Here is a 25,544-nt window from a genome sequence, read left to right on the forward strand (position 1 = left end):
AACACAATATCACACGGTTATTTGAAAGTCTTTAATTTGATGGACATGTATAATAGTGTACTAGCCTGTTGATGCGGAATTTGACAAGACTTAGAAAATGTACGTGTGACGTCAACAATGAACAGTACTACAGCGTGACTAAGGCCGAGAAGCAGCACTTTGAAAACTGTGACGAATGTACAAGAGCAAGGCAGCGAAAACCATATTTGACATCATTCGTCACAAAGCTCATTTCATGCAATTGCCTTGTGGTTTCAAATGAAAAAGTGGTTTATCTTGTAATCCATTTCCAACGGCTCACATTGAAATACAGTACGTAACGCACCACCAAAGTTGTTCATCAGGGGCAATTTTTGTTCACAACAACGTACAGTACGCACATCTCCTGAACATACAAATATCATTTTTGAGGTCAGAACAAATACTGCAGGAAAGGATTTTTATAACATTGATGCTACTTTTAGCCTAATTCCATGATACAGCTTATGTGCTGATGTGAGTTTTCAAATGTTTCCTATTCTCAAATTTAAACACATCATTAGTTCCATCTAGATATATACAAAACCATTGGACATAAACTTTCCATCCACCCATCTTCTTTAGCGTTTCTACTCATTAGGGTCGCGGCCTGTGGGTGAGCAGGCCCCGATCTCAGCCGACTTGGCGCAAGATAAGGTTTACACCCTGGACTGGTCACCGGCCAATCGCAGGGCACATACAGACAAACAACCACTCATACAATAACACTGAAATAAAATTTCACACGATGTCAGCTGCTCCTTGGACAAATATTTACACTTGGGTTGCTTCTGTGGCATTTACAAGTCTGAGTCACAGCAACCAGTCATGAAATACTTCAAGTGGCACATTACCCACAGCTGGACTTTCATGTGGCTCCATTTTCATTTCCTCCGGCGTCTTCAGATGAAGAACTCGTCGGCCGGCTCCTCGGAATTTGCGCGTGATGACGGCAGCTTGGCAAAAAGCTCCACGCCGGTGCCGCCGGTCCCCGCGTAACAGGAATCGGCCGCGCGCTGTGCTCTGAAATCCCCGACGTCGTCGGCGCGAGCCGGGGAAAGCCACTTCCTGGAGGGGCTCCGCGTTTTGCTCGAGGGTGTCCGCGGCTGACTTGAACTCAGAAGCTCCACGGAAGAAGAGCGAGTCACGGCGGCGGTCACGGCGATCCCCGTGTCCACGTTGGTCTCCCCCTCCCCCTCCTCCGGCAGCAGACGGGACAGCGAACGGGTGAGCGGGGGGCGCAGAGGGGAGTCGGAGGAGGGGGGCGGGGCCGGGCTGCTGCGCTGGGACGAGTAGCAAGAGCTGCCCGGAGGAGTGCTGCAGAGGCTACCGGATCCTTGGCTCCCCGGTGGCTTCTCCGGAGCGCTCTCACCGCCGACTCTCGGGCCTGCGGACAAGCCACGTTGACGCAAACCGATCGGCAAACGCCGAGCCGGCGGCAACTGGAGCCCCCCTTCTTACCGTGTCTGTGGCTTTGCCAGGCTGGCGGAGCGTGGAGGTTGCTAGGCGATAGGCTTTGGGCGTGTCCTACGCTCTTCATCTGCACGGCCCGGGGAGGCGCGGCGGGGCAGGTGAGGGGGAAAGCGCAGGTCAAAGGTGGCTTGGCTTGCGTCGGGCTTTTCACCTGCGGCGCAGAAGGAAAAGAGGGATTACGATTTAGAGGTTTTGCAAGCGAGATAAGTGAGCAGAGCGGCAGAATTAACAAACACGCATCCGGCATATGGCAGATTTGACAGCTTTAAGCTCCCGTGATTGGCAGACATGCACGGACGCATTCTTCATGACATGACAAACACCATATTGTCATGTCCGGCGCGAGTTTACAGTTTTAACTTTAAATCTTACAATGAATACAATAAAACATTGACCACTTGGAGGAGGATGTTTTGAAATGCTAATGTTCTCCAAAAAATGAAACATTGGTGCTTCCATGTGATTTATTGTTGTTGGTAGTTAAATATTGTCACCTTAAAACAACAGCCTCAATCATTTATTATTATTATTTTTCTTTTTTTCAGAAAACACAAAAAACTGAACCAAATTCGTAGTCTATCATATTTAATAATAATCATGTCAGTTCAAGGGGTAGAATTGAATCATATAGCTGAGAGGGCCAGCATCCTGAGCTCTTTAAAGCTCCACTAGTCTAAACGTGATATTCTGATTAATATTGCGTTTGTAAAATACGAATTTGATCCATCTCAGGGGACGGCCATTTTGTCACTTGCTAATGACCAATTGTGGCTCGGCTTCAGAAAACAGGTGAGCCGTCATTGGTCGTTACCTGAGCCCTGAGCAACTGTGATGTCATTTTCAGTCAACAGCAAGTGACAAAATGGCCGCCCCCTGAGATAGAAAAAAAACAGGTGGATTATGCTTCCTAAATCATATTCCACTAACTAATTGTAATTTAAATGCTGTGTTTACACTAGTGGGGTTGCATACAACATTTTCTTGTACAGGAACGTTTGGGGTTGACTTCCACTTTAAGGTTAAACTTTTTTTTTTTTTTTAAATTCATCAACTCCATCGCTTGTGTATGTATGCCCAGACTGAGTGCGGTAAATTAAAAAACTTCCATTTTTTTTGTAAATTCCCCAAAAGATTAAGTGATGTAATATGCACATTGTGTTTAATGAGCACAGTAGACATGGAAATGAATACAGTATAGAATAGTAAACATTTGAATTAAGTACTTGAGCACCACCATGAGCTCCAATATAAGTCCCAAATTACAAATTCTGCATTTACAAAATAACCAAAAGTTCTACATTAACAAAACAATTTAACATATTCTTTTTGTTCACACTTCGGAAAAAATGAACAAAGTTCGGCACGCTCTACACACACAAGTGGAAAGTCAAAAACTTTAGATGCTATTTTGTTTTATTCAACCCTTTAAAAATGTCCTTCAACTTTGAGGGCTGTTCAGATGTCCCATAATGACTGATTTTAACGCATGAAATGTCAACGTTTCAAATCAAAGTAATCGTTGCGTTTGTCTCGTCTCTGTCTCCGCATTACAGAACATGAAAGGATTGTTGCCTTAGCCGATTTTCAGGAGTGAGTTGCGAGCTTCCTGCCATTTTACGGGTGACCCACCTGGAAGAGAACCTTGTTTCCATCCAGGTCTTCAGTCTGCCAGCGCGACGTGCTGATGGGCGTACACGGGTTGGGCAGCAGGGGGACCAACTGGCCGATTTCATCCACGCTGAACTGCAGCACGGCAGAGTTGCACGGCTCCACGCGGACGCCCGCTGACACCTGCTTGAGCGCGAGCTGCAGGCAGAGGCCAGGCTCTGTAGGGAGCAAGAAAGCGCAAAAGTTGACAAGCCGCGAGCCAAGCGTCCAAGTGGCCGCTGTCGGAAGAGGGCGGCGCCTTGCCCGTGTGGAGGGTGAACCAGCAGAAGCCCGTCTTCTGCTCCTCCGCCTGCCGCTGCAGCACCGTCTCATAGAAGCGCACGGCGTCCTCGTAGTTGTCGTAGGCGCTGTACAGCGTCACGCGCAGGATCTCCCCGCCGCAGTGCACCGGTCGGACGCCCCACACGGGCATCCCTGCGCCCAGGCTGTAGAAGTCCCGGCTGGGCAGGAGGTAGGGCCGCAGCAGGGCGTTGACCGGCGAGCCGCAAGAGGAGATATGGAGCCCGGCTGATTTGTTGCCGCAGCTCTCCGTGTGGTGGTACTGCCAGGGCGGCCGCTGGAAAAAGTCCAGAACTTTTAGGATCCGCTCTTCTCCATAAGCCTCGTGGAGAAAGAACGTGATGGCAAGGGAAGGGGAGCCTGGAAAAAAAAAAAAAAAAAGAAACGTTATACCACGTATAAGGGAAGATATTTCTGCTCGTTAGTGTCCATGAAAACAGTGCATCCAATCATAAATTTAATCTAATGTTATTATGAATTCAATCCGATGTTATCAACTCGGCTAGCCCGCAGAGGAGCCTGAAAAAAAAAAAAAAAAAAAAAAAAAACACGTTATACCACGTATACGGGAAGATATTTGTGCTCGTTAGTGTCCATGAAAACAGTGCATCCAATCATAAATTTAATCCGAACTCTGAATAGACTACCTCATTCACTGCCAGACATTTTCTCTCTTTTACACTAACGTTTGAAAAAAACAAAATGAAAAAAATACAAATAAATTCCTGGGATTGAATGACTGGACGGTGAAAAGCCATATAAATTCGTCAATGGCAGTGAATGAGTTAAAGACAGAAAGGTTTTTGTTTACAATTTTTTGCGCGTTGTGTTAATTGAAATTTTAAATATCAAAAGTACGAGCGGTATCAGTGTTCTGTGTATGTGAGTACTCAAAGAGTATTCACTCGTACTGATATTGGTCTGAAAAAAAGAACAACGAGCTATCGAACATCCCTATTTGACAGTATAATGCCCGCAGCGAAACGTTCATGAACACAAGCAAGCTAGAGGTGTGGTTTAGGACGTTAGCACGGGAGCGCGGGACGGGCCCTACCAGCCGCCGGACAGAGACGAGCGCAGCCGCTGTGGGGAGAAGCCCTCTCAGACACGTGGAAGACATGGAGGCTCGGGCAGAGCCAGCGGAGCAGACGGTCCAGGCTGTGCTGCAGCAGCAGAGAGTCTCCGGGGTTGGCCAGAAGGTGCAAGTTGAGCGCTAACAGACGCTGCTGCTGTTGTTCGCGGGCGCGCCGGCTCATCAGCTCAGCTAATGGAGAGAAATTGCAATGGGACAACAAGTCGGTAGGATTTCCACGCAAATACTAACAACGTACAGTAGTTTGGAGTTAGCGCGTGGAACATATTATTAGATAAGGGGCAGGAAATGTAAGTGCTTCAAGTTCTAATCATACAGCTACTGCGTAAACAAACACGCTGCAGCTCAGCATCTGTGCTTTGGATGGGTACATCAAAGTCGTTTCAATATCAGTGCAGGCCCAAAGACAACTACTGAGCAAACGCTACTTGCAGCGGCATTTGTGCTATTGGTGTTTTTATTGGTTAGTAATTCATTCAAAGTGTTATACATATATATACATTCAACAGGATATATTGAATTTACTATAGGAATTGCAGCTTTTAGTACGGTAAAAGTGCAAAATGTAAATTATATGTCAGTCAAAAGTGAGCATTATTTTTTTCTTGTGTCGGCAAAATGTTGACAGCTCTAACGTTGAATGTCATTAGATGTGCAGGTGCGCCGAATGATGTGGACATTCAGCTCAGTCTTTCTAATGACAATCATACTAAATGAGCCGTTTCAGTGGTGTTGTTCACGTTGGAGGGATTCAGCATCACTTACCGGCAGATGTTGACATCCTACTGGAGTCCGATCTAAAACAGAACATAATGACATGATTTAAAGTTTTGAAAGCAGCGTGCCTCCATCTTGTGGCGGTGGGCTTGGACACCTGCCGCTTCGGTCAGTCAGGTCGTCATGACAACGCATTGTTAGCTATCGGGCGCTCGTAAACGTCAACAAGACCGCATAAGAATGCAAACAACTCATACAAAACAGGGTTGGATATGATTTAAACGAGCCAGCAACAAAGGGTGCCTTCAAAACGTTAGATGCAAATGGAAGGCCATTCAAGAAAGTTACTTTCCATTGTGGCTCCGGTCCAATGGCGAAGTTGGCTAGCTGGCGTTAGCCTGAAGCTACTTTCAAGCAAACCACGAGCAACGCTTCAACTCACTTGGCACTTTCAGCTCCAGAGTCCGCGTTATCATCTTCCAGTCTCTTGAACAGCACCGCTTGTGCCAACGCGGCCCAGGACACTCTTCAAATGCAGACCAAGTCTCGGCGGGGACGGCTGACACGCTGCGGGGCAAGAGGAGAGCATCCTGGATGACTTCTTCCCCGACCGAGCGAGCGCCGTTTGGCTGCTCCAAAAAGTGGGCGCAGAAGCGGGGGTGATGACGTCACCGGGCAACCAGACACCGTTGGGTTCAACTAACTAACACACTGTAATGTTATTAACGCGGCTAGCCCGCAAAAGCAAAAATGGCAAGACTCGTCGATGTCGAGTTCGTTTCGGTTGGGCGAAAGGAGGCGGCTCGAAGTGTTAAAGCCGTCGCTAATACGTCGAGCAGATGGCATGCGAAGAGACAAAAGAGTCCAGACGGCCTGTACGGATTGAAAAGTGCATGGAAGCCTTCAATTTAAAGCCGTTGTTTGTTAAGCCCGCTCTAAGAGCATTATAGCCCACTTTTAGCTCGCTTTTCGGGGGATGCCCCATTTAGGAAGGATATTTTACTACGTTCATCGACCACAATTAGATCAATCACTAAGACAACACGTAGAAACAGCCGCGCTACTTGAATAACTAATAAAACAAACAAAACTTAAATACCACTGTGGGTGGAGCTTGGAGAACATTTTAAACGTTTGTTAATTGTATTTTTGTCCTGTCATGCCGCTAAAAAGAAAATTAACTGTAATAAAACAATAATTAAGATAAACAACACTATACAATAATAGTGCAATAATTTGTTAGATACAGTTTGTACTTCATTTATTTAGCCTTTCACATCCACTGGGTTTTGCAAACATTTGCTTACCTATATGTTGTGACTACTGTGTGTTCCCTTCAGTATAGTGGTACATACAAGTTCATTCTGTGATTTTCAAAATGTCAAACAATACACGTGGCTAGTGTTCTTGAAAACAAAACGTTACAGAGAGTTGCACTTGGGCTTGTGGGATGCCTGCAGAGCTCCTCCAGTGTAGTCACATCAATGAGCGGCTCTAGTTTTAAGGACATTTAATTGATAGTTGCAGAGGCATTTGACATTTGCTCGGGCCTTCATGTTGGAAGAACATCAGAAGAGAGAACATCCGTTTTATTCTACATTTATTATGATGAAAACAAGGCCCTGTACAATCCACCTTTGCAGTGAGTACAATAATTATTTTACAATTTGTACACATTAGAACATGGTGCTAGTTAGGTTCCACCCATTCAAAATGCAACCAAGAATGAACAAAACAAAACAAAAAATCCTCATTGCAACCTGCACCACAGGGATGTAGCCATTCAGAGAGCAGCCGCCAATTTGAGGTCACTCATACAGGCTTGAGTCATATGTCATGATGGACCAAAACATTTATGGGGCTTTATATTTGTCTTATTCCCATGAAGGAGGCGGGAGATAAAAGCGCGGTGGTTTAGCCTCTGAAAAATCTTGTATATGACAATGGCGTTTAACATTATAGGAGGAGCAATGAATTACTTTCAGGCATTGAACAACCTCAGAAACAGATGGTTTTGCAAAATAAATCAAGCACTCGTCAAGTCTTCCCAAGTACTCAAAAGTGAATTTGACCGCCATCGCCGTAAGTCAAGTGTGCGCCAAACACTTTGCCCTCTTTGCTCCATTTCCCCGTCTTCCGAGAGGGGAAAGCGTGTCTGTACAGCTGTCGTTGTGCCACAAAACACAAACATAACACAGACATCAACGATTAAAACAGGGGCGTGAATTCAAAAGTTTTCTTAAGTCTCTGTGTAGCCACAACATGTCTGCTTAGTAACCAGCAAGCAACAAGACTCCTCCTTCAACCTTTTGGTCAAACAGGCTCTCATAATTCTCTCCAAAGGCCACAAGAAACATACTTTTGTACAAAACTAGACCTTGCGGTCATTTCTGTTAGCAGAAGAAATCTAATATTGCTAGAAAACTTCCCCACCTTTTGAGTGATTTTTTTTTTTCTCCTAACATTTTTTATGGAAGAAAAGTTAAACTTCCCAGTGTATCCCAGAATCAATGATGAGAGCACTTCCAAGTTCATTCAAACGCATAGCAGTCCACAAAAACAAGGCTCGCTGTTTCTCCCGACTCTACGGTGCACTGAATTCACGTGGTTTACGCTACATAGGTGTACACTTTGCGGTCCTCCGGCGTTCGTGCCAAATATTCCCTCTCAATGAGTCCTTCAATACGCTTCTTGATGACTACAGGACTGGGGAGGAATCGTGCTCGCAACTGCTGTGTGACCTGGGGAGCAAAAACAAAAGAATAATAATTTAAAAAATCATTGAGTACAAGCTAAAATGCCCCCCCCCCCCCCCCCCCAAAAAAAAGAAAAAAAAAAGCTCCAGCCACACAACGCACCTCTGCTACTAGGACATTGTGCTGCATCTTCTTCCTCGACTTCATGATGCGAACAATAGCAGCTTCGATCTCGTGCTTCCTGTCATCGTCCACCTTCTGTCGGGTCTCTTTCCTCTCGGGGTCGGACTCCCCTTGTTTAGCAGCCACTAGGGGGCGCACATGACATATGCTGAGACTAGTATCATGACTGGGGCACATGTTGAAAAGCATTTCATCAGCTTTGCATTCACCTAATGCATCATGAGAAAAACAATTTCAAGTGACCCTCGCTCCATAGAGAATAAATAATTACTGTGCTCCAGAGCAGGACATCTTTTGTTTACTTGAAGGACTGGCATACCTGTCTGGATTTTGACTCGGTGCAGTTTGGAGGTAAACTGGTCATTGACTGTAAACACGTGGCCGTTTTCAATCTCCTTGGACTTGGGCTCTTTGGTGAGCACTCTCTGGGTGGGCTTCCCACAGGCCAGCGACTGCAGCGCCCGCACCAGCTCCCTCTCCGGAATATCCGTCTCCTGCTGGATCTCCTACAAGGTTGGGAGACAGAGAGAGACGGACGGACACATTAGAGTCCATATGCAAAGACGCAGCGGATTTGTGTTCTCCAGCTCGTGTAAACGAGAAAGGAAAATCGGAAGGACAATTGATGACCTCAAAGGTGGACTTCTCTCTGTTGTTGAAAAGCATGAGGATGGTCATCTGGAAGGTGGACACCTGCAAGATGTGCTTCCTGGTGTTGGAACCAGTTACTTGGGCTCCCCCAACGCCGACCTCGGACCCATCCTCCTGTTGACACAACATCTGTTATCACTTTAAAAAACGTACACACTAGCGCTTCATTTCCCCATTTTAAGCTGAGTTAACTCTCTGATTTTTGCCAGACAAAGTTGAGCTATGATATCAAGCAGAGTGAGAAATAATCTCACAGGGTGTCCGCCTCTTGCTGATGCTAAGATCCCTTTCGGCGAACACCCTCTGAAATGAGGGAGATGGCGATATGGAGGCGGAAAATGATCATTGTCTGTAACACGGTGTGCTGCGGTCACGTTGCCGTGTGTGTAAACAAACGTGACTCTCCTCCAGTTGTGTTTGCTCTCGCATCCCAAATGGATCCCTTTTGCCCGGTGTTAGGTAACCACACTTCCTATTTCTGCTTTAATTTCTTGTCCACGCACGGAAACACGACTTTGGCAACGCACGCCACTTGGTTTACAGCTGCCGTGGCAACAATCTGACACTCGTGATCACGAATGAGGCAATGATGTTTGCGTTTAGAGCCTGAATTTCACTCAGATGTATCACTGGATGAGAACATGCACATGAGGTTGCCTCTACGATGCATGACAGAAATTAGTTGCATGTAAACCATCGACTGTGTGACCAATAGCGGAGCGTGAGAAGTCTGTCCTTTTGGCCTCTCGATTACACGCCTTTGGGAGAACTTTAAATGTGGACGGCCTGTTACACGGCTGAAACACGGCAATCTGATTAATTTTGCGTTTGTGGAATATAAATTAAGCAGCAAAATGCACTCGTTTTTAGCCATCTCTGGGGGCGGCCATTTTTTCTTCCGTCAACTGAAAATGACATCACAACCGCTCACAACGACCAATCACGGGTGACCCGTTGTCTGAATCTGAGCCGTGATTGGTCGTTGTGAGCAGTTGTGATGTCATTTTCAAGCGACAGAAGACAAAATGGCCGCTCCCAGAGATGGCTAAAAACAAGTGGATTAATTAATTCCACAAACGCAATATCTATCAGAATGCCCTGTTTCAACTTGTGGGCTTGCAATGAACATATTCTTTGAAAAAAATATGTTTGGGTTGACTTCAACTTTAAATTGTGCAAAGATTAAAACACAGCAAGTAAGCCAACTTGATGGCTCTTGAACTTCTGGTTTCAATTTAGCATATCATGTTTTATTTACATTTCCATTCCAAGTGGCACATACCTTTTTAATGGGCCCATAGAAGGTGGCGTTCAGATCTGCAGAGCCCATGTGGTGCTGCAGTGTTAGTTGTCTACCGCTGTGCTTGCCAAGATAAAACCTGCACGAAAGAAACGTCAAAATGTAGTCACTGTAACTGTACGGATCTCCTTCACGCTTTCACTTCAGCTACATTGGCTATCTTGTGCTGCATCGTTTCAAATAAGATTGGCTCCTGCTTCGATTTCTATTTGCTGGAAACTTGTGGGGATCGGATCTGGCCTCAGTTCATCAGGGATTCAAACAACGCTAAAAAGTTAAGCAAAGGCAAAGCAAATGTCCTGTTCAAGAGACTGACCTTCTGAAGACTTCAAAAGCATGTCGAGGTGAAGGAGGGATGTTGCATTTGGGTGTTGCCGACTGAGTTGGCCAGTAACCTGTTGTCAGCACCCTTACAGTGAGATCGACGCCCCCGAGAGACACCTGAGGTTACAACACAGATGGACAAGTCATTTCCCGAACGAGCCACGTGAGAACTCGGAGCGGTTCTCACAGGCTGCGAAAGTCAATCGCGTTTCATATGAATTTATGTCTTCATACACAGTTAAGCAGTCGATTGTATTGTGTTGATGTAGTATTGGATACTACAATGAGGAAATAAAACAGTATCGGCACTCATATCAAACACATTGTAGCGCTATTTACAACAGTAACGAAAACATTAGTGAACAAAATCGGCCTGATTTTGCAGTATTTGGGAGACAACTTTTAATATACATGCTAAAAACAATATTTTGTAAACATGGTTTCAAATTACCCCTCCTGCCCCCCATGTGTGCTAATTATAGGAAATGAATAGATTTTATTTCAATATACAGTAAATAAGCTATTTAAATCAACATATTGCTCTATCTTGTGATCAGATCGGGTATCGTTTTTTTTGGGGGGGAGACTGGCGGTCAGCCATAAAAATCCTGATCATGTAAAGCTTAGCGATTACAGAATCTTTTGGGTCTGCTCACCCCGGTGGTCTGCAGATGTTGTCTAAACTCATCCATGGTGGTGTTGGAGATGCTCATATCTCGGAACATGCCTTCCAGTTTAGATGTGAACTGACAGCCACACTCAGTCTGAGGAGGGATGACCAAAAGGATTAGGCTCACAAATGAACCGTGCTCACAAATAATTCATGATATGCAATCAGATGAGCAACGTGAATGCGTTTAGTTCTCAAAATCTTGTGTTTGTAGAATGTATGAAAAACAGGTGTGCTATTTAGCTGAACGATAAATCTTACGTCCATGCCGGCATATGTCACACACCTTGAGCTTGGAGATCATGTTCTTCTCCGAGTCATCCGAGACACTCTTGTTGGTGAGGAGCCTGCGGGCCAGATGTTGCTTGTAGTACCTCTCAAACACATCCTTCTCCTGCATAAAGCGGAACAGCACCATGGCCTTGTCCAGTATAGACTCCACCTCCTGCTCTGTCAGCTGAAGAAAAGGAAAAACTAAATGTCGACGACCGTTCTCGGGGAAAGTGGCGGGGGAGGGCGGGGGGCGGGGCTGCGGCCAAACTCACCCCTTTTACTCCCTTTTTCAGTTTGTCATCGATGAAGAGTGAGAGGTACTCAGGTGAGCGCGAGTTGAGGTTGAGGAAGTACTCAAAGTCGCCAGCAATCGTTTGTTTGAAGAGTCGGTCGTTGCTGAAAGATTCCTGGAGGAAACGGTCAAAACGCAACTTCAGGTCCAGGAGGCCCTGGGGGAAGAAGAGAGAATAAGTGAGGCCCATGCAATCGGAGGAACAGAAACCTCACCTAGGAAACACTACTACAAATACCGAAGTTTATCGAAACAAGGTCACGTAAAAAAAAATAAAAAGTAAAAAAAAGACCAAAATATTTGGAGGCCCAGTTGGATTCTGTTTTGAGGTTTACAGGAGTCTTACGATCCTGGACTTGGACTTGCATGCAACAATGAGCTTGTGCAAAACATGTCTTAATGTTGACTCACCTTCTTTTTTCTTTATAACCACAAAATGAGAGACTCATCATCTGTCTGACTCAAGTCATAAATGCACCGCAAACATACTTAACACCCTTTAGGGCGCTCATTGAAGTACTTTAGTATTTCAACGCTAGATAATTATAACAATTTCAAATGTGAATTGATGATCATCACGACGCCGAATCAAAACCCTTTTTATTTGTCTATAATTAAAAATCACGGCATCTGTTTTCCTTTTGTGACTGGCTGGGATATGAAAATATTTGTAAGTTTGAGTGGCAGTGTCAGAGAGCAGGCCTGGCGTGTACCTGGATGTAGTCCACAGGGTTCTTCCCTTCTCCCTCCTCTGACACGAGAGCCTTGCCTTGCTCCCGAAGGTACGAGCTCATACACTCGCACATGGTCTTCAGTCCATTTGGAACCCGACTGAACAGCTTGTACATACATGCCAGATCTGGGGATTGACATGCACAAGAAGGCCCACACGCGTTTAAAGTCAATTCTTGGTAGCTGTCAAACAGGATAAATCGATTTTAACATGAAAAAAAAATAAATAAATAAATAAGTTAGTCATTTGTGAAACGTTCTTTGTTCTACAATCTGTCAAATTGTCAGGTGGTAACCGTTTTCCACAATCAACTCCAGTTTGTTTTTGCTTGGTGTGAAACCACCCTAATGATAGCATGTAAAAGGTTGAGACAGTTGACTGACAAATCAAGTTTATGGATGCATGTGGATAGTACAGTGCCTTGCGAAAGTATGAGCCCCCCTTCAACTTTTTGACGTTTTGCCACATTCAGGCTTCAAAGACATAAAAGCAGATTTTTTTTGTGAAAAATCAACACCAAGTGGGACACAATTGTGAAGTATAGCAAAATTCATGCTATATTTCAAAAAAAGAAAATTAACAGATAAATAACTGAAAAGTAGGACACACGAAATTATTCGCCCCCTTTTCTCTCAGTGCAGAAATCCAGAACTTCCCTGATGATTTCGGAACGATACAATGTTGACCTAAATGACTAACGATGAAAAATACAGTCCACACCTGCGTGTAATCTAATCTCAATATTAATGCACCAGCTCTGTGATAGTATCAGAGGTCTGTTAAAATGTCACATGGTTTATTGTGCCGCACTTTCATTTGGGATTTTGATTTTGTAGAAAAGAAAGCAGTTGACTTACCGTCGGTCTTACCATTCTTGAGCATGTGGACCAGACCAGAGTTCTCCATCTCCACAATGGTCTTCATGTGCTTGGATATGAGCTCCCTCTCCACTACTTTGACAATGGGCTCCTCAGTGGATTTATCCAGGCAGTGCATCACCCGCTCAATCTCCTCATTAATCCTGGCTTCTACCTTCTTTATGTACACACTCGCACTGTTTTCTGCAAGGAACTTCTGGCTCTCCATCTAAGAGGAACATGAAATGCAACGAATTCCAATTCCATTTTTCAAATCTGACCTGGGATATAAATAATACATTTATAATTAAATCCGGCGGAATCTTGAGACATTTTAAGGTGTTATGTAAAATGCACATAAACCACTGATCGCCCCCCTCCCCCAACATAGAGGGAGCAGTGAAGCGTGAATCGGTAGCGGTACACTGTCGAATCGATCTAACAGACCTGGAAAAACTCTGCAGACATTTCCAGGAAGGGTGCTTCAAAGTCCTCTTCATAAACTGATCTGCCTTCAAGACCGAGGATCATCAACATTTGGCAGGCATTTCTTATGGCGCCCCTAGTGGAGATGAGAAGCAAACCAAACGTTAAATCCATTGTCGTTAGGTCCAAATAAATTCCGTTTCGCACGGATTCCACAAAATGCTGATTGATCTTCTACCTGTCCACCACCTCCCCCTTCCTTTCCCGCGCGATCATGTCCAGTAGGGTTTGTCGGAGGTGGTCTCTGATACAGCCGTAGCGCACAACCTGATCTCTAAATATGATGAGACCCAAGTTGTAGACATTCTCCACGTTATTTTGCTGCACATAAACTCGATCCTGTGAGCAAAGACAAGCGTGTTGTTGATGTTAAAACCAAGCGGCAAGGCAGTTTCAAGGTGCTCAGTGAGGTTCAGACAAAAAAAAAAAAAAAAAAGATCATCAGCTGACCATGTACATCAGGATGTCCCGGATCATCACCATTGCAGTCTGATGGTCATTCCAAGCCTGGTTTAGGGTTTGGAGGAAGTTATTGTTCAGGGAGTTGAGGACATCTTCTCGTACCTTTGCGGGAGGAAAAAAAACAAAACAACAGTAGGTATGTCGGCACGTGATGCATTAGCCACAATTAGAACAGAAAATTGCACTATTATGTGTCCGTTCTTATGGCTTTCCTGTCTTCCTTCATAGAAATAACAGTTTTTTGTATTTTCCAACCCCAGTAGCAGACATTCAGCAGTGTGATAGAGGAGTCCCTGCAGTGTGACTCAGCAGAAAAGGGAAAAAAAAAAAAAAAGCAAACGTCACAGTAGATTTTAAGGGCACGCTGACCTCCCCCCTTTTTCCTTCCTACCGGAGAGTTGAGAAATAATCACAGGTGCGCCTTCAGTTTCATGAGATCAAACTACTCAAACCATTTTCACATCCACATATAGATGTGCTGCGGATAAATCTGATTACGCAGTCAAGGGGAGTACATGTTTTGCATTCAACAAATATAAAAGCACGTTACAAAAATGCATGTAACTTTTGCGTGCCACATTGTTTGGGTTTGAAGGATATGGTTTCACTCCCCCTCTGCAACTTTACACCTTGTAGTGTATCAACCATGAGAAAACTATTGCCGATATAAGGTCAAGGAGTGAAAGCACCAATATGAAAAACCAAACGACAAGAATGATATACAGTGAGGCCCTGCTAGCAAGCCAGCCAGGATAGGAAGCCAGCTCTGCCTCACACAGCGAAAATCAGCGAGTAATTGACTCCCACACAAAGGTTTGTAACTGACAGATGACACTGCGGGCAACCTGAGTTTTTTTTTAGACAGTAATAGGAGGATAGGTCCCCCACCTACCCCCAAATAAATAAAATAAATAGCTCTGCTAATAGGCAAATTTGAAAATGTCAACTCGCAAATATGCAGGGCTTCACTGTAATACAAAATTGTTTGTTGAGGGAAATACATGATATTTTATACACCTAAAATGCATTACTTTCAGTTACTTCGGCCTTCGGTTCGGCCTATGCTAACATAATAATTCTCATTAGCAGTATGTTCACTCATGTAGTTGCAGTGGTGGTGAAGTGCACGGCATCACGCTGAGAGTTCTTTGCAATGTTGAACCCCTTGCGTAGCCTTATGATTGGCTACAAATACCTTAGAAACACTTCAGTGTGCTGCAGTGTGGGAGTACAATAATCGATGGACAACAACTACCCACCTAGATTGGATGCCTTTATGGTCACATGATTTCTTGCCTTCAACAAAAATACTGATCAGTTCTTCTACAGTTTAATGTTACCACGGTCGCGAAGTTGGTCCATTTGGAATAATATCGTTTAAATAGACTTAAATAGAAGGTCAAACACCTTAAAGCTTGGACAATTTTGAATATTTGTGGGCTGGGTCATAAATATTGTATTTAAATGGTGGCCATCAAACTGTCATGGTGTGTCAAGTCAGCATCTGTCAGTGCACCTCATTAGCCTACGGGCGTGTTTCGCTATTTTTATTTATATCTTTATTTTTAGTCAGTAGCACTTTTTGCCCAAAATTAGGGCAGTGGTAAGAAAAGGAGAGGAAGGTGAGACGATAAGAAGAAGAATATGCCTACTAGGTTACTCTTAAGTAAGTGGAGTTATTTAAAGCACAAAGACTCCGGTGGTGTCAACGTACTTTTGCCAAGCGTTACCCAAGCTTTCAGGGATAAGTGAGTGATTCAGGATGAAGCTATTGTTACTTCAATTTTGCTATTGCCATTGTTACTTTTAATTTCCCCCCACTACTGTGTGCATAAAGAGATTCTCAGCAAAAAACAGTACCAAACCCCAAAAAAGAAGCTTTTTTAAAAAGATATTTTTTATGGCAACAATGGGTTTTATGCTAATAATAATATGCACCTTTTTGGTTAAGTGATGCCTCAAACATCTGAACTGTCCTTTTATTCTATAAAATACCAACAACAACATTGAAAATGTGATTTTGATGGTAATATGTATTTACAAAACAAACACCAGTGTAAAAAATTAACATTTGACAAACGTTACAAATTATTTGCCTGCTATTTAGTAGTATTAGTAATGTGTGCGCGCCATGCATGTGTGTGTGTGTGTACATTTAAGTGTGTCTGTATGTACATTACGTTATTGCTTCAATATCTAATTCAAATAACATCCATCATCTATTCTCTTTTTTGTGATACTCTGTAGTAGATTTAATGTGACAAACACTTTGATCTATCACGAGTTACTTGTAACATCGTATTTCCAAAGATCTGCCATGTTTTCATACATGGTGATCTCATCCAAAAGAGACACAACACTGCCATATGCTGGCCTTAGTGTTTGTTTGTTTGGACTTTCCCAGCTTAATGATCAAACCAGAGCTGCCTAAGCCTGTTCTGTGCGCCCATTCCCATAAAAAATTTAATTGACGGCACTCCTCGGTAGGGTTCCTGTTGACGTCATTTTATGACAACAGCGCTCGAAAAGTTAATTCCGGTCTTTCGCAATTACATTAGGTTAGCTTAGCGTTTAGCATGGCTTCTCCGTCTTCTGTTAATTGACTTCTCATAAGCCCTACGTGAGAACTATAGAAGCTGCGATTACTGATTTGGGAAGAAGTAGGCAGCCGAAGCGTGTTTGCTTGCTTGATGCTGCGGCGCGAGTAGCACCAATCTTGCCTCGACCTGCCGACTACCCGCGTGAAGGTGACTTAAACGCGTTATGGCACTTATGTCCAGCCCAGCGAAGCTTTTCGCGACTGGCTCCTTGAAAACTGTGATGCGAAATCGTTCATTTTGAGCCATGTATAGATGGAAGGAGGTGGAATACAGTTGGAATTCACAGCATGCCTCGACGTGCCCTTTTTTGTAAATAGTTAATAATTACTGGTTTGTAGTTAGTTAATTCTTTCCCAAAGTAGGAGTATTTGTTATGTACGTTCACCCTAACGCTGGATTAATCGAATTTTAATCGCGATTTCAATTTTGGATGTTCTCGATCTTTAAAACACTATCTAGAAGAACAAGGATTAACTGTGCAGAATGGTGCGGTGCGTTTACAAGTTTCCAATGTTGTGAAAGTACCCTGAATGCACCATGTTCCTTGCGTAGCAAGCGTATAGCGCAAGTGACTCTGCCGTCCCAAAGCATCCTTTGAGATGTTTAATGACACTCCAGTTGAGAGAGTTTAATGTAGAACTAAACACACAAAGAGAATTACACACTGCGTATTTAAATACATATCATGGCTTGTTTTTAAAACATCGCTAGCGCTAATGCTAAAGTATATGGAGGACTCCACACAAACACTAACGGGAAATTAGCATTGACTTCATGGCAGTCCATCAAAAAAAAACGAATATTCACACACAAACGCTGTGGAAATATACACACAGCTAAAAGAAAACTACCCAAAGGCCCAAATTCCTCCAGATCTGTGAAAAACTAGAGTTATTTCAATGGAGTTCAATCGCAGCTTTCTCACCACACTGCCGTGAAGAGGCCAAAATGCATAGCAGCCGGTATTTGTTTTTGTTATTTTTGTCAATGGCTATTATTTGACTATATTCTCATTTTACCTTCTTATTACCTTTATTTTCTCATTGTCCTTTCAAGTTATTTTTAAGTTGAGTTTTCAAGGATTCAAGGAATTTTCCTTTCCTCAAAATTCAAGGGTTCAAAGATCCAAGGACTTTAAATGTATTTTTTATTTTTTTTTAATCAAATCTGCCAACACACATTTCCACATGGCATGGCACGAAATACAATCCCTGAAGTCCCAGATTAGCCCAGTTAGTCCCACGATTTGTGAAAATAACATAAAATACAATAAATAAGAATGAAAATGAAGATTGAACATGCAAGTGGCTTGAATTTCACATTAACTTTACAAGGTCATATTGTACTTGACAAAAAGAATAAGAGTGTTCAGGAAATTCTATTTGGAAATCCCAACATATTGAATGATGACCAGTGTCACAGAACAGATTGTATTCCCCTTGCAGGTTCCATTCTATCATACCCATCAAATACTATATTGATGGACAATGTACGTTGTCAAAGCTCAGGCCACTGTTGTTCTTATTTGCAACCAGTAACAAAACATCTGAAGAAAAAGAATAGGTGTGTGGCATATCTTGATTTTGCACCACAATCTATGACTTCATTGACATCAGGTAGTGCATTTGTGAGTTGCTTACTTGCTTGTTCTTTGCACTTCCCAAAAACAAACATCTTGTTGTATTAATCACTTACAAATGCAATGCAATAAGGTGACAATTCATTTGCAGCAATAGTCACAGCGACCATTTGTAATTATGTACGTGTGTGTTGATCTTACTTTGTTGATCAGATGTTCAGTGACCACCTCCCGCAGGCCGGTGTAAAGCTTCTCTCCATGTTTGTGGAGCACCATGGTATAGGCGTTCCTGTAAAGTTCCTCAAAGCTCAGGCCACTGTTGTTCTTCCTCTGAATCTCCTGAATAGCATTCTTCAGGAGGTCCCATATATTGTTCACATACTTCTCATCCATGGTCATCTGCAGGGTAATAGGACATCAATGTTTTCTTATTTTTATAGCAACATTTAGAAGACAGTGAACCTTGAACGTTTCCTTTTATGTCATTGAGTATCTCATTTCAGAGGCATTTTTATACTGAGATTCCATCCATTTCACATATTGCTAGGTTTTTACGTTCAATCATTAAAAATGTGACTTCACTCTCCTGAATTCATTCTCATATTTTTTTTCTTTTCAATATTTTCTTTAACTCCTTTGTACACAACAAAAACGTTTTGCTCCAGGAAATGCTGCAAATGAGAGCTTACTCACGTCACACTGTCGCATTATGACTCATATTAATTAAACTAACAGTAGATTATGTCCACTAACAAAACAGTGTTTTGTTGCAAAATGAACTGATGGTGAGAGTGGTACTTCTACGTACCTACGGTCACCAAAAGACATTGTGTATGAATAATCATTTAAAGCCAATTTCAGAGCAGATAAAAGACAAACAACCATTCACAATCATGCTGAATGACAATTGTCTTCAATTAACCTACCACGCATGTTTTTGGAATTTATGAAGAAACCATAGTACACGCAAAAACAAAAACAAAACAAAAAAAAACACTGGCAAACATCGCATGATGGCCAGAGGTGAGTAACTAAACCCCAACCTCAGGACTGTTAGGCAAATGTGCTAACAACGTGCACCACCATGTGAGCTGAATGATTACAATGATTTATCCAACAGTGATTATTATTTGTGTGTGTGAGTGTGTGTGGTGGTGTGATATTCCCACCTTTTTCATGTCTTGCCACGAAACAAGCCCAAACATATGAATGCATGATGCCACTGGGCCTTATCAACAGGTTCACCCGGATCAAGTTAACAACAATTAGGCGGTGTGAGAGCACGGTCAAGCCATCATTAGAACACTAACAGCAGCCAGAAGTGCATTTGGATGATATGCAAGCTCCCTCGGCCAGTTCCACGAATGAATTTCTATTTTATGCTAAATGAGGTCAGCTGAATACGAGGTCCTCCGATGACTTGCAGACAAAGGGAGTGTCAGGTGGACGGATAAGATTCCTCCAACATCACTGCAATTCGAAAATATCGATCCACGGAGTTAGGATCTTGTGTCCATTACTGCATATGCAAGCCCAGAACTATGCTAACTGCCCGAATAATTGTTAGCATCGATCAAATTGTATGTGACGCCTGTTTGTTCTTGTATGTCGCTGATGAGTAACCTGACATTATAGCGCACAGATGTCAGTTATAATAAACGTTCAAATGAAGTTATATCAACGTTGGGCATTTTATTGTCAAAGCCAAAAATAGCCAAAACAACAAGTGTCACGAGTCGAGCTAACGTTAGCGTCAACGACCCATCCGATCACCAGGCTAACGTTAGGGAGCTTTTCAAGGCTAACTGACAAAACAACATATGTGAAAACATTCGACGAAACGTCGCCAGTGTGAGTATAATAATACATGCATGTCACCCAAAGAGCTACAATGTGTGTGGGGCGGTAGACGACATTTGACGGTGCCGCTGTTTACTCCTAGTCATCTACATCTCAGCTGGTTAGCTTCTTAGCTAGCAGCAAGCAGCCTGAGACCACGGCGATCGAGTCACCGCCTGGCGGGCAGGCAAGGCATCGTCTTCGGCGTCCACTTACAGGAAAGGCCCGTATCCTCATTTTGGTGTCCTTCTTGGTGCCGCCTTTGCTGAGATTGGACATGGTTGCCTCGTCCGTGGGCTCTGTATTCACATTAAAAAGTTCTCAAGGGAGGGACGGGGCGACTACTGGTTACCGGAGCCGCCGACTAGCTTTCACTCGACCTCGTAGCTCCGCGTCCCGGCGCAGTAAGTTTATTGTTGACAGCCAAATTCACTAGCAGTACTTGGCTCAGCAATGGCGGACGAGCTACAAGTCTCATTGCGCAGAGCTCACGCGCTCAACTCACGCGAGACTTGCAAAAAAACATGGCAATATTGAATAGTGTACAGTACGTCATTTGCTCCTGAACATGAATTGACGCACATACTTTGTTCTGGTTTTAATTGCATTCAAATACAATGCAAGTTGTTTATTTTACGACAGAAATTGCTCAACACGTAACAGTCGCAGCTCTGCAGTATTGTGGTAATTGTAATTATTACACACAGTAATGTTGGGAAGTAATTAACTACAAATACTTCGTTACTATACGTAAGTAGATTTTTTTTCCAGGCATCTATGCTTTTACAGTATTATTTTCTAACGACCTTTTTCTTCCTTGAAAAGAGATACAGTAACTACTCCTTTGTCAAAATAGGCTTGTTACTTTTTTTTCAACCTACCTAGATGACGACATGACGTAAAAAGACGCAAACAGAGACAAGTAAAGCAGGGGCGGAGCCAGAACGTGGCTAATGGGTGGGCCTCGAAAAAATCAGGACCTGAATATTTCTCTCACTGAGCACAATACTCCGATCCCGACACTAAGCATATTCAAAGAAAATGACAAACTGAATAATATGAAGTTTAGATTTTCCTTAGACAACCACAATTATGCAATTCTTAATATTCAATAAAATAAAAAAACACAATGAAACACAAATTCAAAAATAATGTAATAATTTACTAGAAATTCAAAAGTATTTTTTTAATATTTTATATTTTTTCCACAAATCTCACTGGGTGGGCAGTCTATCAATCTGGGTGGCCCACCCATGGCACCGCCCCTAAAGTAAAGTCAAGTGTTTGAGATCTTATTGGTTTTTGGTTGATTGATATTGAACTTGGGGGAAAACAGGGCGAGCACAGCAGTGTCATAGAGGAACGTTATCAAGAAAATTATTCATGATGATGCGATGTGTGTGTGTGTGCCAGCCTAACAAAAGAAAAAGCAAGTTTCTGTTGTCCAAAAAAAAAAAAGATTTAATCAGAAAAAACGCATACTGAGAAGGTGCATTTTTTCAGTTGCTAGCTAATTTAGCATTTTTTTTTTACTTTACTCAGTATTATTCAGCCATTACTCAGCAGCAACAATATTCTTGATGCTATATACTAACTTTTATCATCGTCTTCATCACTCGTGTCTTGTCAGGTGCTTCATATTGATGAAAACTTCATCGTTTAGGCTACTTTTGTCCCTTGTCTCTGGCTAATATGGGCGTAGTTATATCGCTACCTTTGTCAGACATCTGACTTGCAATTGGACCAAATGTGATGTAGGCAATTTAAATAAGCAGAATGAAGCCTGCGCCTTATGTTGTCCTTTTAAACACGAGGGAGTCTGACGAAAAACTAAAACTCTTCAGATATTGCAGCATTTTTGTGAAACCAAGCCCCTTTATATAGTAACTTGAACAACTCCTTCCCAGTGGGAATCTGATGTCAATCCAACATCAATATGACATCAAAATCATTCATTGATTTAATTGACATCTGATGCCCACAGGGTTGATTTCTGATTTTAAAATGTATACAGTTTGTAAAATATGATGAGGCAACTAAACATTTTTTGTTTCAGTCATAAAACATTTGGAGTCAGTAATGTTGACAACTTTCATCACATTTATTCCACAAATGAACCAAACAAAAGTCATCCATTTGTCCCTCCCCCCCAAAAAAATATATTGTTCATTGAAAGTCAAGATATAGCCCAAACTCTCAAGACTCAACAAAACAAAACAGAACAAAAGTCATCCATTTGTCCCCCCCCCCAAAAAAAATACCATTGTTCATTGTAAGTCAAGATATAGCCCAAGCTCTCAAGACTCAACAAAACAAAACAACAAAAAGAAACAAATGACTATATATTCACCAGTAAAGCATATTTTATACAGAATCAGATTAGGTTAAGCTCCTGTTTGTGCTGCATTATGAAATCCAGAATACAGTTTTCTTTTCTCGTGTCTCTTGAAAGCTCTCAGTTCGGACGAGTTGGGGGGGGGGGCGAGAAAACTCAGAAGAAGCACTTTAATTACATAGAAAATATGTCCCATTGTGGTAATGACCGACAACGTAACGTATCCTTCTTCAAAGCTTCCTATTTACAGCAATAATATTTTTTCAACTGTTACCATGTAAGTCACAGATGAGTTGGCCTTTCACAGGTTTGAGTCCTGCTGCTTTGTGATGGCGACATAAAGATTGGCTTCAAACACCAAAGGGGACATTTCAAAGCTGGCGATGATGTAGGAGAAAAACAAAACCATTTGACATAAACAATAGCCCACCTCATCACTCTATAATTAGCGAATACGTTTTCTTTTAACTCTGACTCTTGGCCAGGGAGTCCAAATTCTTCACCTGACGCCCTAAAGTCAACACACAATGACAGACACTCAATATTGGGACCTACACTTTCTGAGGCATTCTGGGATTAAAACAGTCACACTTCACTGACCCTTATTTCAAAAGCCTGAGGGAGCTCAAACTTCAGAAAATAAATTAACAAGAGGCAAGGGAATTAACGTTTTCACTCAGGCAGACATTTCATATTGCACATAAAAAAACAAAAAAGGCAGATACACATGACAATAGTTGCTTCAAATGAACTTACATGGTATGGAACAATGTCAAAGAAAGCTTGAGTGGAAGAGTAACTGTAAAAACACATGTAGTATATGCCCTTTGAAAACATTATAGTAGAAAAGACTTTAACCAAGGCAGTCAACCCACGCTGTATTTCAATTTAAGTAAAATACACAACATAACTGCCCAATGACACACATTGAAAGACAAACAGCACGTGTAGACACCCTGATTGCATTATTCTATATTTTCCTCCACCCGCACTGGCATTATCAGGGACATAATATTATTTCAAATAAGCCTAAAAGACTGCACTAGCTTAATTGGAATCTCTTTCCCTGCTACCCACACAGGCACACTTTTCATGCACTCATTTGGTCATGAACTCTCTCCGATCCACGTGCACACGCACGCACGCACGCACACACACACACACACACACACACAGCCTACATACAGTGTTCTCCATTCGAGTTATGTTGTGTAACTCAGTGGTTGGCTTCACAAAGGCTGCAGCATTTCCTATTTAAAACAAGGTAAAAGTGGTGCAACATTAAACAAAGAACTCCCAACAATTTCTAAATGAGGCACAATCTGAGAGCTGAAAAAAAAAAAAAAAAAAAAAAGCCTTTCAAACTTTTCCTTTGGGAATAATTTCATTGATGGCTACATCTCTGATTCTTTTTCCAGCCACACTGGCAACACTTGACCGGTAATAATTGCCAAATGGCGGCTTCGTATTTCAAACCAAACGGGTGATATGACACAACTGAGGTCTTTACAAAGGTTATTTCACAAATATACATCATCTGAGCGAGGTGGTCCGTCAGTCAACACACTGATAGTCAACCTAAGTCTATAACAAATACACGATAATAAACAGGCTCTTTTATTTCAGTTGGTATATATTAAAAGCTCTAAGAAAGGCAGCAAAGATGCACAATAAGGCAGATCCATGACACACTCGGTGACGCACGCTCAACTATGGCTCATTTACACGACAGGTGGGATGGATCGTTTAAAGGGCTTCACTTTTTTCATCTAGAGTGGTTCTGTGAGGGTAGTAACAAGAAAGTTGGCAAATGAAGTTGTGGTGTGGGTTTGAATTACATTTTTTTTTTTTTTTTTTTTTTAAATACAACATTGAAGGTAGTAGAGGAGTGATTGTCAAACTGTTTTGCCCAAAGGCTTGAGAAGTCAAAGCAAATTGCCCTTGCAGATTTTTGTGGCAATGCAGGAATGAAATACTGTACTGTTTAATTTGAATTACTCAATACAAAAATATTCTTATCATGGAAACATGGACTGCATTGTCATTTTGAATACATTAATAGTGATGTAAAAGTGGAATAAGACATCGCGAGCATTCTTAAGTTGATGGCAGCTGCTTGTGTGTGAGTGACACTCAGCTATTCAAATCAGGATTCAACGTCATGGAACGTGTCACTCAAATGGTAAGCACTTTATATTATGTTTACATGACAACATATCACCCCCAAAAGTTTCTGTCAAGATGTTCATATGTGTCAATGTGTTTGTACAATCGTAATCAGGATGAGTACTGCACGTATGAACTTGTAAAACATCACGTTCCAGATGTCACCGCACCACCGTCCGTGCCCGCGAACTGGGGACACGAGCAACATGGAGCATGTGATCACGAAAACCACTTCGGACGTTTCCGTTCCATCGTCGCGTTGGATTTGTTGGAAATGATATCCTGTCCGTCCTGCATGGCGGCTAAGCTTCTAAGTGACTGACAAGTAGCGGTGGGACACCTCCCTCTTAGGTCGCTAAAAGGTGTCCTCAGCCTCTTTATTGGACCAAAAAAAAAACCCCAACAACTTCATGACCCTTAAGACGGGCTACTGGTGTCACTGGCCATGCCCCCCTTCACAATCGTCAAGGCAGCCGTTAAGGCAGAGGTGGTCACTCCCGAAAGCGCCCTGGGACTGCAGTAGCTCATATTCCTGGTCCAAGAAGTCTAGGCTGTTGTTGCTAGGCAACCCCCGGATGGTGAACTTGTGGGACACTTTGGTCCACTGCTCTCGATTGGCCGCCACTCTTTCATAGAGCTCCGTTGCCCCGGGAAATAGTTCAGACAGCAGCCTAATAGAACACAATACATTTAAGATGTCAGTTTCAGAGCTAGGTAAGGCTTCCACAACTTTGGAATAACCTGCATGAAGCGGGCACTTTGTTTGGTATTAGGTACATGTGCACAATCTATTGAGTTGCGATAAGAGCACAATCAAAAAGTCTACTATTAGAAAAAATCCTGTTTTCAA

General features: G+C 42.6%; 3 protein-coding genes across 6 annotated transcripts in view; all 3 read right to left on the bottom strand.

Moving 5' to 3' along the window:
• Positions 1–16: 16 nt before the first annotated feature.
• On the bottom strand, positions 17–6,319 carry fam124b (family with sequence similarity 124B). Its single transcript, XM_086035006.1, has 7 exons — positions 5,691–6,319; positions 5,297–5,328; positions 4,493–4,702; positions 3,403–3,798; positions 3,121–3,317; positions 1,480–1,642; positions 17–1,405 (listed from the first exon to the last, which is right to left on the bottom strand). Exons 2-7 carry the CDS (start codon positions 5,310–5,312, stop codon positions 921–923), a joined length of 1,467 nt encoding a protein of 488 aa, XP_085891132.1. The 5' UTR covers positions 5,313–5,328; positions 5,691–6,319; the 3' UTR covers positions 17–920.
• Positions 6,320–6,831: 512 nt separating this feature from the next.
• On the bottom strand, positions 6,832–20,693 carry cul3b (cullin 3b). 3 transcript variants are annotated; one of them, XM_086035003.1, is made up of 16 exons: positions 20,410–20,693; positions 18,556–18,753; positions 14,164–14,277; positions 13,892–14,052; positions 13,675–13,789; positions 13,240–13,456; positions 12,351–12,496; positions 11,618–11,794; positions 11,359–11,529; positions 11,059–11,166; positions 10,395–10,519; positions 10,061–10,157; positions 8,758–8,907; positions 8,447–8,633; positions 8,107–8,252; positions 6,832–7,989 (listed from the first exon to the last, which is right to left on the bottom strand). In XM_086035003.1, exons 1-16 carry the CDS (start codon positions 20,470–20,472, stop codon positions 7,858–7,860), a joined length of 2,307 nt encoding a protein of 768 aa, XP_085891129.1. In that variant the 5' UTR covers positions 20,473–20,693; the 3' UTR covers positions 6,832–7,857. The 3 variants fall into 3 exon arrangements, with proteins under 3 accessions (XP_085891129.1, XP_085891128.1, XP_085891126.1); XM_086035002.1 differs by having other exon boundaries at positions 13,228–13,456; XM_086035000.1 differs by having other exon boundaries at positions 8,758–8,892; positions 13,228–13,456; positions 20,410–20,487.
• Positions 20,694–22,270: 1,577 nt separating this feature from the next.
• pde2a (phosphodiesterase 2A) overlaps positions 22,271–25,544 on the bottom strand; it is a 144,840-nt gene continuing 141,566 nt past the window's right edge. For both annotated transcript variants that reach the window (XM_086035626.1, XM_086035627.1), the window contains exon 31: positions 22,271–25,365. In XM_086035626.1, the coding sequence (XP_085891752.1) occupies positions 25,131–25,365 (235 nt within the window). In that variant the 3' untranslated portion in view covers positions 22,271–25,130. The remainder of the gene's footprint in view (positions 25,366–25,544) is intronic.

Source organism: Filicampus tigris, chromosome 7 (genome assembly GCF_054856515.1).
Source record: "Filicampus tigris isolate MCC_2025a chromosome 7, RoL_Ftig_1.0, whole genome shotgun sequence".
Lineage (NCBI taxonomy): Eukaryota > Metazoa > Chordata > Actinopteri > Syngnathiformes > Syngnathidae > Filicampus > Filicampus tigris.

What these genes read in the sequence shown, in the direction of transcription:
- fam124b (XM_086035006.1), bottom strand. An exon ending in TCGTCTCTGTCCGGCGGCTG is followed by an intron (nt 3,799 to 4,492) that starts GTAGGGCCCGTC and finishes TTTTTTTTCCAG; the next exon opens with GCTCCCCTTCCCTTGCCATC. An exon ending in CTGGTTCACCCTCCACACGG is followed by an intron (nt 3,318 to 3,402) that starts GCAAGGCGCCGC and finishes TGCTCCCTACAG; the next exon opens with AGCCTGGCCTCTGCCTGCAG.
- cul3b (XM_086035002.1), bottom strand. Translation starts at nt 20,472, where the DNA reads ATGTCCAATCTCAGCAAAGGCGGCACCAAGAAGGACACCAAAATGAGG. An exon ending in AAGGGGGAGGTGGTGGACAG is followed by an intron (nt 13,790 to 13,891) that starts GTAGAAGATCAA and finishes CATCTCCACTAG; the next exon opens with GGGCGCCATAAGAAATGCCT. An exon ending in CAAGAATGGTAAGACCGACG is followed by an intron (nt 12,497 to 13,227) that starts GTAAGTCAACTG and finishes GTCAATCCCCAG; the next exon opens with ATCTGGCATGTATGTACAAG.